General features: G+C 32.1%; 1 protein-coding gene across 2 annotated transcripts in view; it reads left to right on the plus strand.

Annotated features, from left to right (window-relative positions):
• The window catches only part of LOC106457312 (serine/threonine-protein kinase 26-like), a 33,891-nt gene that overhangs the window by 9,265 nt on the left and 10,581 nt on the right, over window positions 1–14,045 (plus strand). Inside the window, exons 1-5 of one of the 2 annotated variants that reach the window (XM_013916706.2) lie at window positions 2,644–2,694; window positions 4,008–4,232; window positions 5,691–5,856; window positions 7,443–7,600; window positions 8,173–8,358. In XM_013916706.2, the coding sequence (XP_013772160.2) occupies window positions 2,659–2,694; window positions 4,008–4,232; window positions 5,691–5,856; window positions 7,443–7,600; window positions 8,173–8,358 (771 nt within the window). In that variant the 5' untranslated portion in view covers window positions 2,644–2,658. Of the gene's footprint in view, window positions 1–2,643; window positions 2,695–4,007; window positions 4,233–5,690; window positions 5,857–7,442; window positions 7,601–8,172; window positions 8,359–14,045 lie in introns of those variants that run through there. The other variant, XM_022383174.1, reaches the window with a different exon arrangement.

Here is a 14,045-nt window from a genome sequence, read left to right on the forward strand (position 1 = left end):
CCTATTTTGGCTCCATGTTGTTCCTTAGAATTACATTTGATGGAATCAAAACAGGGATTTGTAGTTTGAGTAAATAATATCCAGTATCTCCAGCCTTGTTTGCTATCTTTTTTACGATCCCTGCAGGTTTTTAAATTCCCAATTTTTTATTCATCTTGTTTGCTGACTTTCTATGCTTAACTATGAGCAAAGGATTACTTGATATAGTAGCTAACATTATACATTGGATTGATAATAATCATAGCTAGCTGAAATGGTTCATGATGATTTACTGTAGCCTGATTATTTGATCACATTAGTTTGAGATATAAAATGTTAAGTTGCAGCTGGAGATTGTCATGGAGATTTGTTTGAGAATATAGTGAACATTTATAGTTTCTGTGTAACTAAATTCTCTATATATAATGCATAGCAATGGTCAAATATATGCATACACTAAGACACCATTCCCATTAAGTGCTTATAAAATTTGATCAGTAGAAAAGCAGCCTTTTCAAGTAAAACATATACATCCAAAACATCACTTTAAATAAACTTTTGTGTATTTTAAAGTAATTCTACAAATTTGTGGAATAACATTTAATGTGTATTGATAACTGTAGAATTTAACTTAATTTGCAGACTGTATTTTAGACTTATGATGTATAACGTGATGTGTGTATATCTATTTACATGTGTTATAAACACTGGTATTATCTTTAAACCATGTTTCTATCAGTGACAGTACCTTTGATTAAGTACATTTTGCATTATAAAATGTCCTTTAGCATCATAATTCTATGTGTTATTTTTTGTATCTGTAATAAGGAAAAGAAGTTGCATATAGATCATTTTATTTGCATCAGTTAACTGATTTAAGTTTTTTGAGTTGATTAGAATGGTCATTGAGTGACAAACGTCTCCTAACTTGTAAAAGTAAATTGGTTTTTGTTTATTGTGATACCTAATATAGACCCAGCATGATTTGATTTCATATCTGTGTTGGTGTTGAGATCACACAAAAGTTCAGTTATTGCATTAGTTTTTGCAAGCATTTACTTTGAAGTTAATGTTCTTCATTTAATAAGTTTGTCATAAAATCAGCTCAGATATACTAAGCAGTTGCAAAAAAAATCTTGTAAAATAATGGTTAACCTTCAGGTTTTTTTTAGCAATCAGTACATCATTTTTTGACATCTAAATGTTCTTATAGCATATATGAAAATGACTAGTAGCAGCATGTATACTTTTGGATATATATATATAAATTATCATTTGAAATTAAACAAGAATGATCTTATGCCTAAATGTGCATTATATATAATAGTTTCAATCACTGCTGATTTAGTGCAACGTGTTGATTATATTCATTCAATCTAATTAATCAGAGCGTCTGGAAAATGGTCCTTACTTTTATATTCATTATTTTACCCTTGGATTCTCATCTTTTCCATTGACTGGTAGTGGGCGATAACAGGAATAGCAAGAATGACTTATGCTTATGTTATATTATTAATTATTCATTAAAATGTTTTGAAAAGTTCCATGACTTAGCTTGTATAATTGAGTAAGATATTTAAAATCTTGTTTAGTAGTTTGACATTAAAGAATATGATGCAACCCATGAAAACATCAATGTTGGCAAACCTTTAATACTACTAAAATTGTGACACATTGAATCATATCAACTTTTCACTATGCATATGCTCTTACCTGTATCATAGGTCACTCATGAACTTGAATGTAGTTTTTCAGTTATTTACATAGAAGTACGGTATATATTTTTATTATCATAAGCTGTTTGTTATGGAGGAATTACAGTTAACTTTTCAGGGAGTTGTTATACATTGATAGTTTAATTCATGGGTTCCCCAACATTCTCAGCACAAGACCTCCCCCTCCAGAACATTTCACATCTTGATTGATGCCCACACCCAATAAATCTGTAGACACTGAGTGCCATACTTCCATTGCAAGCAATATGTTTAAGTAATGATATTGGAAGATTTGTTGATGTAACTTTTTTTTCTGCTTAGCTTTTCAATATTTCATATGCTTTTTCTTTTGTTAAATAAGTTTTGTATTTACTTTGTCCCTCAGATTGGGTACCCCTGGTTTAATCAACTTAATCATTAGTATAACTTTGATGTTTAATATGTGTGTGTGTGTGTAGATATATAATGTTCCACAAATCAAAACTATGTTTTACTTTACTGTTGATTTCAGAAATAAGTTTGGAATTTCATTTGTGCCATTTATTTATGTTTAGTTCATCAGAACTGGACTATGTTTAGAGCCACAACTAGACAGCAAACTTTTTATTAAATAAATAATCTTAAATATTTAAATACATTGCCTTGGAATGGCATATACTCATGAGCCCCATAATTGATTATCAATATCTATATTTGGAAGTCTTTGTTGCTGGTGAACTTTAATCAAGTAGCACAGGTTAACTGTGTTGTTATCATAATGAGCTGCCATCCACTTGTATACATTGTGTTAGAGCTTCAGTAGTAGAGCATTGCATGCACTTGTACACAGTGTGCTAGATCTTCAACAGTAGAGCATTATATGTACTTGTATACAAGGTGTTAGAACTTCAATAGTTGAGTATTACATGTATGTGAGGATACTATTGTAGAGAAGAAAGTAGGCCATTTGTAGTCAGACACAGGTATGCTTCTAGTCAGACCTGTTCAATGGAACACTAAGGTACGCATTAGAAAATAACTTCAGAAGACTGAATTACTTGTGATAATTTTCTTTGGAATTGAAATTTGTTTTGAGGATGAAAATCTTCCATAAGTTAAATGTAGTTATAATAAGAAGAAATCCCTGCATGACTGTTTTGACTAGAAGTTTTATGATAATTTTGCTCTTCATATATATTTTTTTATTAGAGATAAAACAATTTTCATGTAATTTTGGATGGATGAGTTTCCATTGGATAGCACTGTGTTGAGAAATCTAATTTTAACTGTTTCTACTAAATTATTGTAGACTAAAAAAATTACATAGTAATTTGTGTGAATGAATGACACAAATTCTAATATTTAAATCTTCATGTAAGCAAATACTATAGTATTTGTTTTTCAAGACAAATTTAATCTATAATATAGTCATTTACAGTGATAAGTATCAAAGAAATTTCTCTCCTTTTTTTTTAATACTTGTTTGTTTAGACTGCTTCATCTACACTTCTTTTAAAATTACAATTCACCATTATGTTGGGATTAAATTTATTTATAACCCACAACTTACGAATATGTTAGAGTTGAATTTCATATGAAGAATTGCTCATTCAGAAACAAGAATGTTCAAGGCTTCAAAAAAATTTAGAAAATTTATTTTGGCATTAGAATGTTCAAAGTCGTGTACATATAATGAAACTTAGAAAGTTGTTAAATTAGAAGAGATACTGTGAACTACCTTGTACCAAAATAATTTCACATAATACTTAGATCTAAGTTTCATTAATGAAGGCTCAAACATCAGTGCCTTTCTTAATCTGAACTCTCTTATTTATAAATTGAAGTACAGATATTTTACAAATGTTTAAACAGGGTATTTATGTAATAAGTATGGTATAGTGGTGAAGATGAAATAATCAGTTTATAAGTTTTATATGCTCCAATAAAAAATTAGCTATATGTATGAAAGATAACTTAGGATGCAGGAGGGTAACAGGTTGTCGACCACGGAAGTAGGGAATGAATTCCAATATTCCATTGGAACTGTGTTGTGTGGTATGCCAGCCACAGCATCAAATGTTTGGTTTAAATGTTTACTGCAAAAAGTTCCTTATGTTAAATACATCAACAATGTAAATCCAACTACAGTGTAGTCAGTATCTGAAAATAGATGAAACACATGTAACTGAAGAATAGCATTTTGTACATATTGTTTGTTATATTTCTTTTCTTTGCAACATTTGTGTTTTTAACTGCTGTCTTTTGTTATGTATTAACAGATAATTTATTTATAAAATCTGTAGTGTCAGTTACATACCTTTTCTTTAATTTCAGAAAGTGGATCCGGAATTAATATTCACAAAACAAGAGAAGATAGGAAAGGGGTCTTTTGGAGAAGTCTTTAAAGGAATAGATAATAGAAGCCAACAAATTGTTGCCATAAAGATTATAGATCTTGAAGAGGCTGAAGATGAAATTGAAGACATCCAACAGGAAATTATGGTTTTATCACAGTGTGATAGTCCCTTTGTTACAAAATATTTTGGATCATTTCTCAAGGTAAAAGTGGAGTACAATATATATACATATATATTGTTTGTGCAACACATTTATTACTGTGTGATATCCTTATAGATATTAATTAAAATTATTTGTATTATCGATTTTCAAAATGACTAAATTAATTTTAATAATAGACTTGTTGCATTTCTTTTTAGCAGTACATTAACCTGTATCATAATGTCAAACAAAGCTGATTCCACAGAATATATTTGTTCATGAAAACCCTGATTAAGATTTTGGGAGCAAAATTTGTTCTGTTTATTTTCTACAAAATAATTGTACTGACATGCTGTAGTGAAACAATATTTAGCAAGTGGGTGTGTACAGACAGATGAACCTTAGAACAGATGTGGTGAAAATTGTTCTTTGACTTTAGATTTTAATTTCAAAACAGACATGTATATCTGCATTTGCAGATACGTCTTTTGTCTATTCTAGATCATTGTTCAGAAGGCCTTGTATTCAGTGTTAGAATTGATATGCTAGGCTAGACCTATAGCAGTCTATAATCTGTACAAAGAACTTGTAGTAATCAATTCTATCTTGTGGTATAAAATACCTCGGCTGGTGAAGCAAAAAAGTCTAGACATAACCAAGGTGATGGATATTTTTATCGTTTTCCTCTTAATTAGTCCAATGTCAGTTTTAATTCAGAGGTCTTTAAAAAGAGCATTTAAGATCTATCTCTTGCCTGTTATGAGTCATTTACTTCCTTTCTTTCAATAGATAAGAAAAAAAGGTTGTAAAAACTACCATGGTCAAACAAGATTTTGATAGTATTTGTTTGGCCTATAGGATTCCAAGATAGTCTCCAATCAACACAGCTAAACTCCAACACACTGTATTGATTGGAATAGATGTTTTGTCTGGTTGCTTCTTTTGGTCAAGCTTGGTTTATTCACACTCTGCATGCAGATTTTCTAAACGTTACGAAATTGTGATCTTGGTAGCTTATCCATTAGTTCAGCTTTATTTCTAAAACTTGCATAAGAATTTATTCTTTTGTATTTGATGTAAATCAATCTCTCCCTGTTTCTCTGCATGCAGCATTAATTACCTCTAAATACAAAAGTATAACAAGATTAAAGGACGGTAGACCTTGTTTATGTTGAATCAAAAATATAATTTTTGGACTGTATATTAAATCAGGAAAAGATAGAATGTAAAAAAAAATTAGTGTAGTTTGTACGTGTTTGGAGCACAATCTTTACATTAGTTCTAATTTCTTCTTATTGTAAAATTATAAAATTTACTTTTAAGTTGAAACTAATTTTATATAATGAAGTAATGAATATATTAATTTACTTGAAAAGCATATTTTATTGCTATACTTATATATCTTTTGTTTCAAATTGTTGTACAGAATATGCATGTTGTAAGCTCAATTACATATAGACAGTGCAAGCCAGTATATGAGAAGTGATCCAACTAATAAATTGGCTATTATGTAAACAGGGTACGAAGTTGTGGATCATCATGGAGTACCTAGGAGGAGGATCAGCCCTTGATCTCATGAAAGCTGGGCAGTTTGAAGAACTCCATATTGCAGTCATCTTAAGAGAAGTCTTAAAAGGTTTAGACTATCTGCACTGTGAACGCAAGCTACATCGAGATATCAAAGGTTTTGTAGAAAAGCTTTTCATTGCAAATTGCAGATCTCCTAAGATAAATTACCTTATCATTACATAAACAGGAGAAGATGTCTGATTCAAAGTCTTATTTAAATTTCATTCAAAACTACAAATTAAATGAATAATTTATGTTAGAAAACTGTGGTTATTGGCCATATATTGCTTTCTACACTAAGTACTCAGTAGTATCTATATCATGCCTTCCTTATTAAATCTTATATATATATAGAATAGGAATCCGAACACCTCCCACAGTGGAAAATTGTAACCTTAAAATGTTCAATTCAAATTACAGTTTACATATCTACCTTCAACATTTGAAACAATGAATTAAAAATAATATATGTAATTTCTTTTCAAGCACATTGTGTACTATATTAAAAGTAAAAAATACAAAAAATTACATTTTTTGACACAATGAAAGGTAAGATCTTTATTATTGGTTACAGCCAACTAGTTTCAGTAACACAGTTACCATCATCAGGGGTAGTGATGATGGTAACTGTGTTACTAATAATAATGGGCTGTAACCTATAATAAAGATTCTACCTTTGTGTGTGTGTGTTTTCACTTTTTAATATATACTAGTTGGATAATATTATGTATAAGCAAAATAGTTTTGGTGTAAAATGAAAAAGACATTCAGGAATGAAAACATTAATAGTTTAGAAATAGCAACAAGAATTGTTTTGTAAATCTTTATAAATGTAGTATTGTTTGTGGTCTGTGAAAATAGTAGCCAAAACAATGGCAGCAGAAAAATATAAAATTTATGTAATAATTATTCTACTATATACATTACAGATTTCAGGAAAAACAAACCAAAGACAATTGTATGTTTCACAAAAACTTCATTTATTCTTAACAATGGTTTTGCTGGTAAAGGCATCATTAGGTATAGACTGAAATAGTTTGTGAACAAGTTATATATTGTTTAACTTAAGAACCAAACTAACTATTTTTTTCCAGATCAAATTGGTGTTTAGTTTAATAAGGTGGGATGCAAAGATTGAATCCATTTTAGTAATATCCAGCTTCTAGAATGTTCTTTTAATTCTCGTTTCTATGGAACATTGTGTTTGACCTATTTATACACTATTGCAGTCTTGACACATTAATTGGTAAACACCACTGTTGCTGTACTTTTTGATTTTGTCTTTTTTGTTCCACATTTTACCTAGATTGTTTGTACAGTAGAAGGCTGATCTGTAGATTTCTTTGTTCAGTGTGTTATATGTGTATCTTAATCCACGTTTGGTACAATATATAGGTATATTGATTTTAAGGTTTTGGTTTTTAATTTTTTAAACAGTTATATATAAAGAATCTTTCTGGATTCATGTCAATATTTATTGATGTGATAACTCTTCATTTTAATTTACTATACTTAGTACCACCTGTTTGTCTTGTGCAGTGTCATCCCATTTCCTTTGTAAATAAAATAGGATTTTGAGTCTTAAGTTACTAGTTGTAAAAGATTTTGAATCATACCTACACTTTGAAGATATATATATATATATATATATAACTTATGCACTTGTAACAGTTTCTAGATTTGCTTAAATTTGTTTTTTAGCTGCCAATGTATTGCTATCTGAAATGGGGGATGTAAAGTTAGCAGATTTTGGTGTGGCTGGACAGTTGACCAATACAACAAGTAAACGAAACACTTTTGTAGGAACTCCATTCTGGATGGCACCAGAAGTTATAAAACAAGCAGCATATGACTCTAAGGTTTGTCACGGATGTATTGATTGGATAAAAATACTTTCTATAACTCAACCTTTAGGAACATTTTACTTCTATGAAAATAAGTATCAAACTTGTTGATTAATGATAGCAGATGCAACAAGATGAAACATAATGAAACAAATTAGTGACTTATAGGTTATTGGACACGTACTGTATAAAAAATGTTTGAATGAATATTTATATGAATATCAGTTACGTTTGATGTCATTCAAAATTGTATTTCTATACATCAGTTTTAGCTACTGCCCTAGAGTCACTGTTGGATGAGCCTGTGTTTTTCCTGTAAGATAGTTTCATTTTTTTCATTGTGAAAGAGATGTAACAATGGTTAAAACATTCTTCATCATCATCTTTTTCAAAACTAATAATCAGATAGGAAAATAAACATTTCCTCACCTAATGATAAATTTTAGTATTTGTGTAGAATTTAACATCATTGTTTAACGCAACATCAACATCATTTGCATTTCCGTAAATACAAGCTACTTCATTCAAAGTTAACTGGAAACAAGATTGGCAATTATAATGCAACATATTTTTCTCTCTACAAATAGGCAGATATCTGGAGCTTAGGGATAACTGCCATTGAGCTAGCTAAAGGTGAACCACCTAATTCAGATCTTCACCCCATGAGAGTCCTGTTCCTTATTCCGAAAAACAATCCACCTCAACTAACTGGAAATTATAGCAAGCAATTTAAAGAATTTGTGGAGGCTTGTTTAAATAAGGACCCAGAAAATGTAAGTTCTACTATTCTGTCAAAAAACATGTTTCAGATACTTTTAAGAAATTATGCTTATTAGGTAATGACACTGGAGTTTTCTTGTGTATACACACACACAATAATTTTAGGAAAAAGTTGAATTTTTAAGTATTTTGACACATTTCTTAAACAGAAAGTTTGTCTTACAACTTTATTTTCTTCATTTTTGTCTCGAAGTTAGAAGTATGAAAATTTTCAGATAAAAATAAAAGGACTTCTCTTGAAGTAAATAAGATCATGCTTTAATGATATTTTAGGATATCAATAAATAAGATTTAATAAAAAAATATATTATTTTTACCTTTGAAATATAACTTTCAAATGTTATGAGTCTTTAATTTACATGAATTCATAAAAAGAGATATTAATGTAAGGAGCAAACAGCATGTACCAAAACCAGGATTCCTTAACTCTGCTTACCTCTCAACAGAACTGAGAGATATTGTCTTGCACCAAGCAAGCCTTTGAATGTAATTCCCACCTCTACACATATTAGTATATATATGGTTTCTTTGACAGGAGTATACCCCATCATTACAAACACTATTCAGGTTTTGATAATTAATCTCAATTTTTGTCATTATAACAATTATTGAGGCATATATATATATACAACAGACATACCAGCCCTACCTCATCAATAACAACAACAACAAATGGTAAGTAGTTTTGTGGATTGGCTTAATTGTAAATATACTTATTCCTGTTTCTGCAAACTAAGGTTCTGACACTTCACATGAGGAGTAGTCTTTTGCTGTTTTAATGATGGCTGGAGATAACCTGATGGTCAGTAAGGTTACCACCATTGTGTACAAAGTGGTTGGTTTAATTCTAATATCAGATTCAGGATTCTTAACTTCCTGCTTCTGTTACTTCAGCTGAGCATGCCTTATCTTTTAACAATTTTGACCAGCTATTCCCAGGAGCACTGAGAGCCAGCATGAGTCCTGGAGCAAACATCCTTGCCAGGCTTCCTTTCTCTCTCTCTCTTTTTTTTTTTTTTTTAACATTTTTAAAGAACTTTTTAAAATGAAGATCCTAAGTTAAGACAACATCAGGCTCCTGAACAAGGCAAAATAATAGCAGCAGCCAAATTATAAGCGTAAAAACGTGCTTCATGGCATAACCAGGCCCAGGCCCCTGGGCAGTTGCCCCCTCTGCCCCTCCCTTGTCCACAGGCCTGGCTGTTCCCTCCTCCCAATTTTGCTTCTGGCTCTTTCCTTCGTAATGAGGAACAGGTAACTCTGCCTTTGTCCATAGCTGCTTTAATTACATGGTTTGTGGCATTCTTTCTCTTTCTACAGTTTTTTTGCTGAAACTTGGGATACCTTATTGCATAAGTTTCTGTCTTTTCCTGACTACCCCTCCCCCAGTAATCATATTTATGACAATACCTTTTATCTCAAATTGGTGCCAAAACCCAACTGCCTTATCCTCTTAGACGATGATAATATTTGGGGTCTATTTCTTTGTCTCTCACTTTCAATCCTTAAATCTGTTCATCTTGCTGTTGCTCAACTTCTTCACTATCTGCACATGCTTGCCCTAATTTCAGGTGCTGTACATTGTATTCTGAACAGTTTTATTGGAGAATATACACCTGTCTGTTATCCACATTGGCCTTAATTTCTTCTGCAGCATCCCAGTTCCTTGCTTGGCTTGTTTGTTTCTAATATTTGCTTGGTCAAGACATTTTATACACCTGGAATTTTACTCCAATTGTTTTGTCATTCCCAAGAAGATGGGAGATTGGCAACCTATCATAGATCTATCATCCTTGAATCAATTTCTTCCCCCTTAGTTTGAGATGAATGATTTTCTCAATCTGAGATGGATGTTCTCTTCCCAGCTCTGGATAACCAAGGTTGATGTTTTGAATGCATTTCTTCACATTCTGATTTGTCTGACTGCCTATTGCTTCCTCAAGTTCATCCATCACAGTGACAATTGGATTTTTCAATTCTGGGTCCTTCACTTTTTGTTGATTATGGCCCCACATGTTTTTAATCATGTCCTGAGGGTATTCACATGGAGGATGCATTCATAGGGCCTAAAGTTTCCCTACTCCATGGAAAAATGGCTCCTTTTCATCCCGTCTACACAGGCATCATCAGCTGCAACCTTCCTTCTTTTTCAGGAGTCATCACATTTGTGTTGGTTGGTCAAGCTCTCCAAGTCCATCTTTATCTCCACCCAGTATCTGATTCACTTGAAAGTGAATTTTTGGGCAGGCTCAGCCTTCTGTTTTTCCAGCTTCAAGGCATGGAGCTCCTGGTTACCAAAACTCTCATGTCTCCTTCTCTTCTTGTATACGAGGTTTTGTCTCTTATAGGGGCTCTAGTTTCTCTCAAGTCTCTTGCTTTCCTTGAACACACCCATATGTGTCCTCTTCAGTGGACTCTGGCCAATCACTGAAGTATGTCCAGAGATACACTATCTTCTTTTATTTTTCTCCCTCTATCTCTTCACCTCTTGCTGTTGTGGTTGATAAATTGATTGTACACAAATCTAGGCCTCTCTATTCCCCGCCTTATTTGAATATACATCTGTTCACCTATGCTTCTTTGTTCAGGTGGGGTGCAATTCTGAACACCTGCATTTTTTTCTAAGGTCTGGTCTGTAGAGCACTCTCTCCATATCAATGATCTTGAGATGTTAGCTGCTCGACAAGCTTGTCATTGTCTTCTATCACTTATTACATCAATTAACATGGAGCACTCACTTTCTGGAATTCTTCTTTTTGACTCTACACCTTCTCCTTTTTGGCTTGTATACACCATGCTCAGTTGTTGGACTGTCATATCCCAGGAGCTATGAAGATGATGGCAGATTAGCTGCCTCATCTAAACTGGTTCTATCTCACAGAATGTTTTCTCCACCCACTAGTGTTTCAGTAGATTTGTTCCCACTTTGGGAACATTCTCTCTGATGTCTTTGTGACTTCCCCTAACACCAAACTTCCAGTTTTGATGGATACCAGTCTCAGACTCTGCAGCTCTGGCTGTTGATGCTCTGTGTCAGGATTGATTCAATATGTTTATATATGTTTGTCATTGACCTGCCATATCTTCCTCAACCATTCTGTGGTTGTTACAGACCTCTTGTAAGACCTTTTTCATTAATCAACCAGTTCCTTTTTGTAACTGGAATCTCTAATTAGTTATTAGTTACAAAAAAAAAAAGTGGGTCCCTTATCCTTAAACTTTACCATTGAAAAAAGGACCTTTGTTTTAGTGTTAAGAATCCTAGCATTGACAGAGATTTGGGCCTTGTCATCAGCAGAGTATTGTACCCATCCTTAAGTTGAAACAAATCAATCAACCTTTCCTTAGTGCTGCCTTCACATGAGCTGCCACTAATGGCTACTCAATCATTGGCCTCACGCACTACCTAGTAATGCAGCTCTTGACCAAGTCTGCCTCATCTCCTCTCCTCAAAATATAACTCTGACCACAACAAACTAATCTGAAGATAGAAAATGGAAGTCCTCCAAACTGCATTTCATAAACACACTGTTCTAAGATTTAGTTAAATGTCTTTCTTTAAAAGTGATACTTTTCTTTACGAATTAGAACAAAAATATGGAAAATGAGTTTATTTTATTACTATAATGATTCAAAAGAAAGTTATTTTACATGATTCTGGAACGAGCTAATTTCAGCTGTATCAGTCTTTTTCTTACAAGTATAACCTTGAAAATGCTGACAAATTATTTTCACATAATTAGCATCTAAACTGTAATTTCATTTAGCTAAGATCTTAATCTGTTTATTGTCATTATTTCACTACAAATGACTTGTATGTAATCCAAGATTTGACATATATGTATTTAAATGAATATGAACTCACCCAGACCTTGTGTGTAATCACTAAAATAAAAAAAAATGTAACTTGTTACCTTTGCCACTTTTAAATGTTAAGTTGTGGTTGCCAATTATCAATTAAAGGCTTTTACTTATACTTTTTAACAGTATAAATATATAATGTGTTTTTGTTTGGCTTGGGATTCTTCTGCAGCAGGTGTCTGTGACTTGTTGGCAATAAATTCAATGATAAATGAACAGCATGCACTTCACTTGTTTTCAAAATTATATATATATATTCAGAATAAGTTAACCGTATGTACAACAAAGTCTTCATATTATAGAGATTATAGGCATATCATAAACATATAGTTCTCTTCTTCTTGTCAAAAGCCCACTTAGGCCTATTCGATTACTTTAGAATTTCAGTTGACAAGTCGTACTACCTCTCCCTATTATACTAGTATACTCCCTGTGTATAATTCACTTACAATTGTGGTTCAAGTTACCACAGTCATATACTGCTCTTCCAGTAATTGTTTGGTCTTCTTTCTTCTAAATACCCTCTGTTCCTTTTGTCAAAGTGCACCCAGAATGATTCAATTCCTTTAGAACCAACCACACTTTGATGGAATAAGTTCCTCCTCTTATCTCCTTTTCTACTGTTAGTCATACTCTAACATAGTAAATGTTAGGCCCATCACTTCTATAGCAGTTAACTTTGTGCCAAACTTTTCCTTGGCCATGACTATACTCTCTTCTGCTATTGTCTGCCTGCCTTTTAGAAATCTCTATATTCTTGATGTCAGTGTATTGCACACAACGTTCAATTATATAAACATCAATGAATTATAAACACAGCTTCCAATAATCATCTGCTTTTAACTCTCTTATTGATGAAATATTAACTGGCAGAATAATTAATTAATAATACCTACACTAAACAGTCTTTTATATCATGACATAAAACCCTCTTCAAGAGAAATATTTACAATACAGTTCCTTTTGTCTGTCTCTCCTAGGGTAGGGTCTTCAATAGTGCTTCTTCTTGACAGAATCCCTTGTTTTCATCTTGACCTTGTGTTGCGTGAGATCCATTTTTCCTGATCTATCTACATACTGGCACAGTAGATCATATTCCTTTTTTTTTCTTCTTACCAGTCAGTTCTTCACTTGTGTTGACGTCCTTGTACGTCTCCTTTCCACTCAGTGCTCTTGGGCTTAATAGGTCACTGTCTTCTTCAAATTCTGCTTCTATAACAGCCACCCCTGCCATGTCCATTTGTGTATGTCCTAGTTATTCATGTTTTTGGAAGTAATATGAAATGGGTTGTATTGCAGCGAAGCATAGTGACCTTTTTAATACTACAAATGCATTTGTTTATTGCTCAAGAATAAACTAATACTGTACATATATATGTGTATTCAGAACATTTTAAATACTCAATAAAAAAAAAAAAAAGAACAACATAATTTGGGCTTGTTGTAATCTGCTTCATATCTAGGAAACACAGCTACACAAGGCACATGGCTAAAAAGCACTTATTTTATTTCTGTAAAGTTTAAGCACCGATTGAAAAAAAAATAAACATTCTTTTAATAAATTAGAAATACATTAGATTAAATATGTAATTTAATTTGCTTGTCATAATTTATTGACATAATTTATGATGTTTTCATTGCCAGTTCATTGTCACAACACAAGAAAATCTTATCTTTATACTACACAAATTCAGTACAATAACTATGTGAATATGACCTTTGAACCAGGTAGAAAGGCTTAATTTCTGGCTTACAGGAAGCCATTATTAAAATGTAATAAGGTAGAACTTGATCCATTATAAGATGTGAGTAAAAAAAA

Source organism: Limulus polyphemus, unplaced genomic scaffold, assembly GCF_000517525.1.
Source record: "Limulus polyphemus unplaced genomic scaffold, Limulus_polyphemus-2.1.2 Scaffold315, whole genome shotgun sequence".
Lineage (NCBI taxonomy): Eukaryota > Metazoa > Arthropoda > Merostomata > Xiphosura > Limulidae > Limulus > Limulus polyphemus.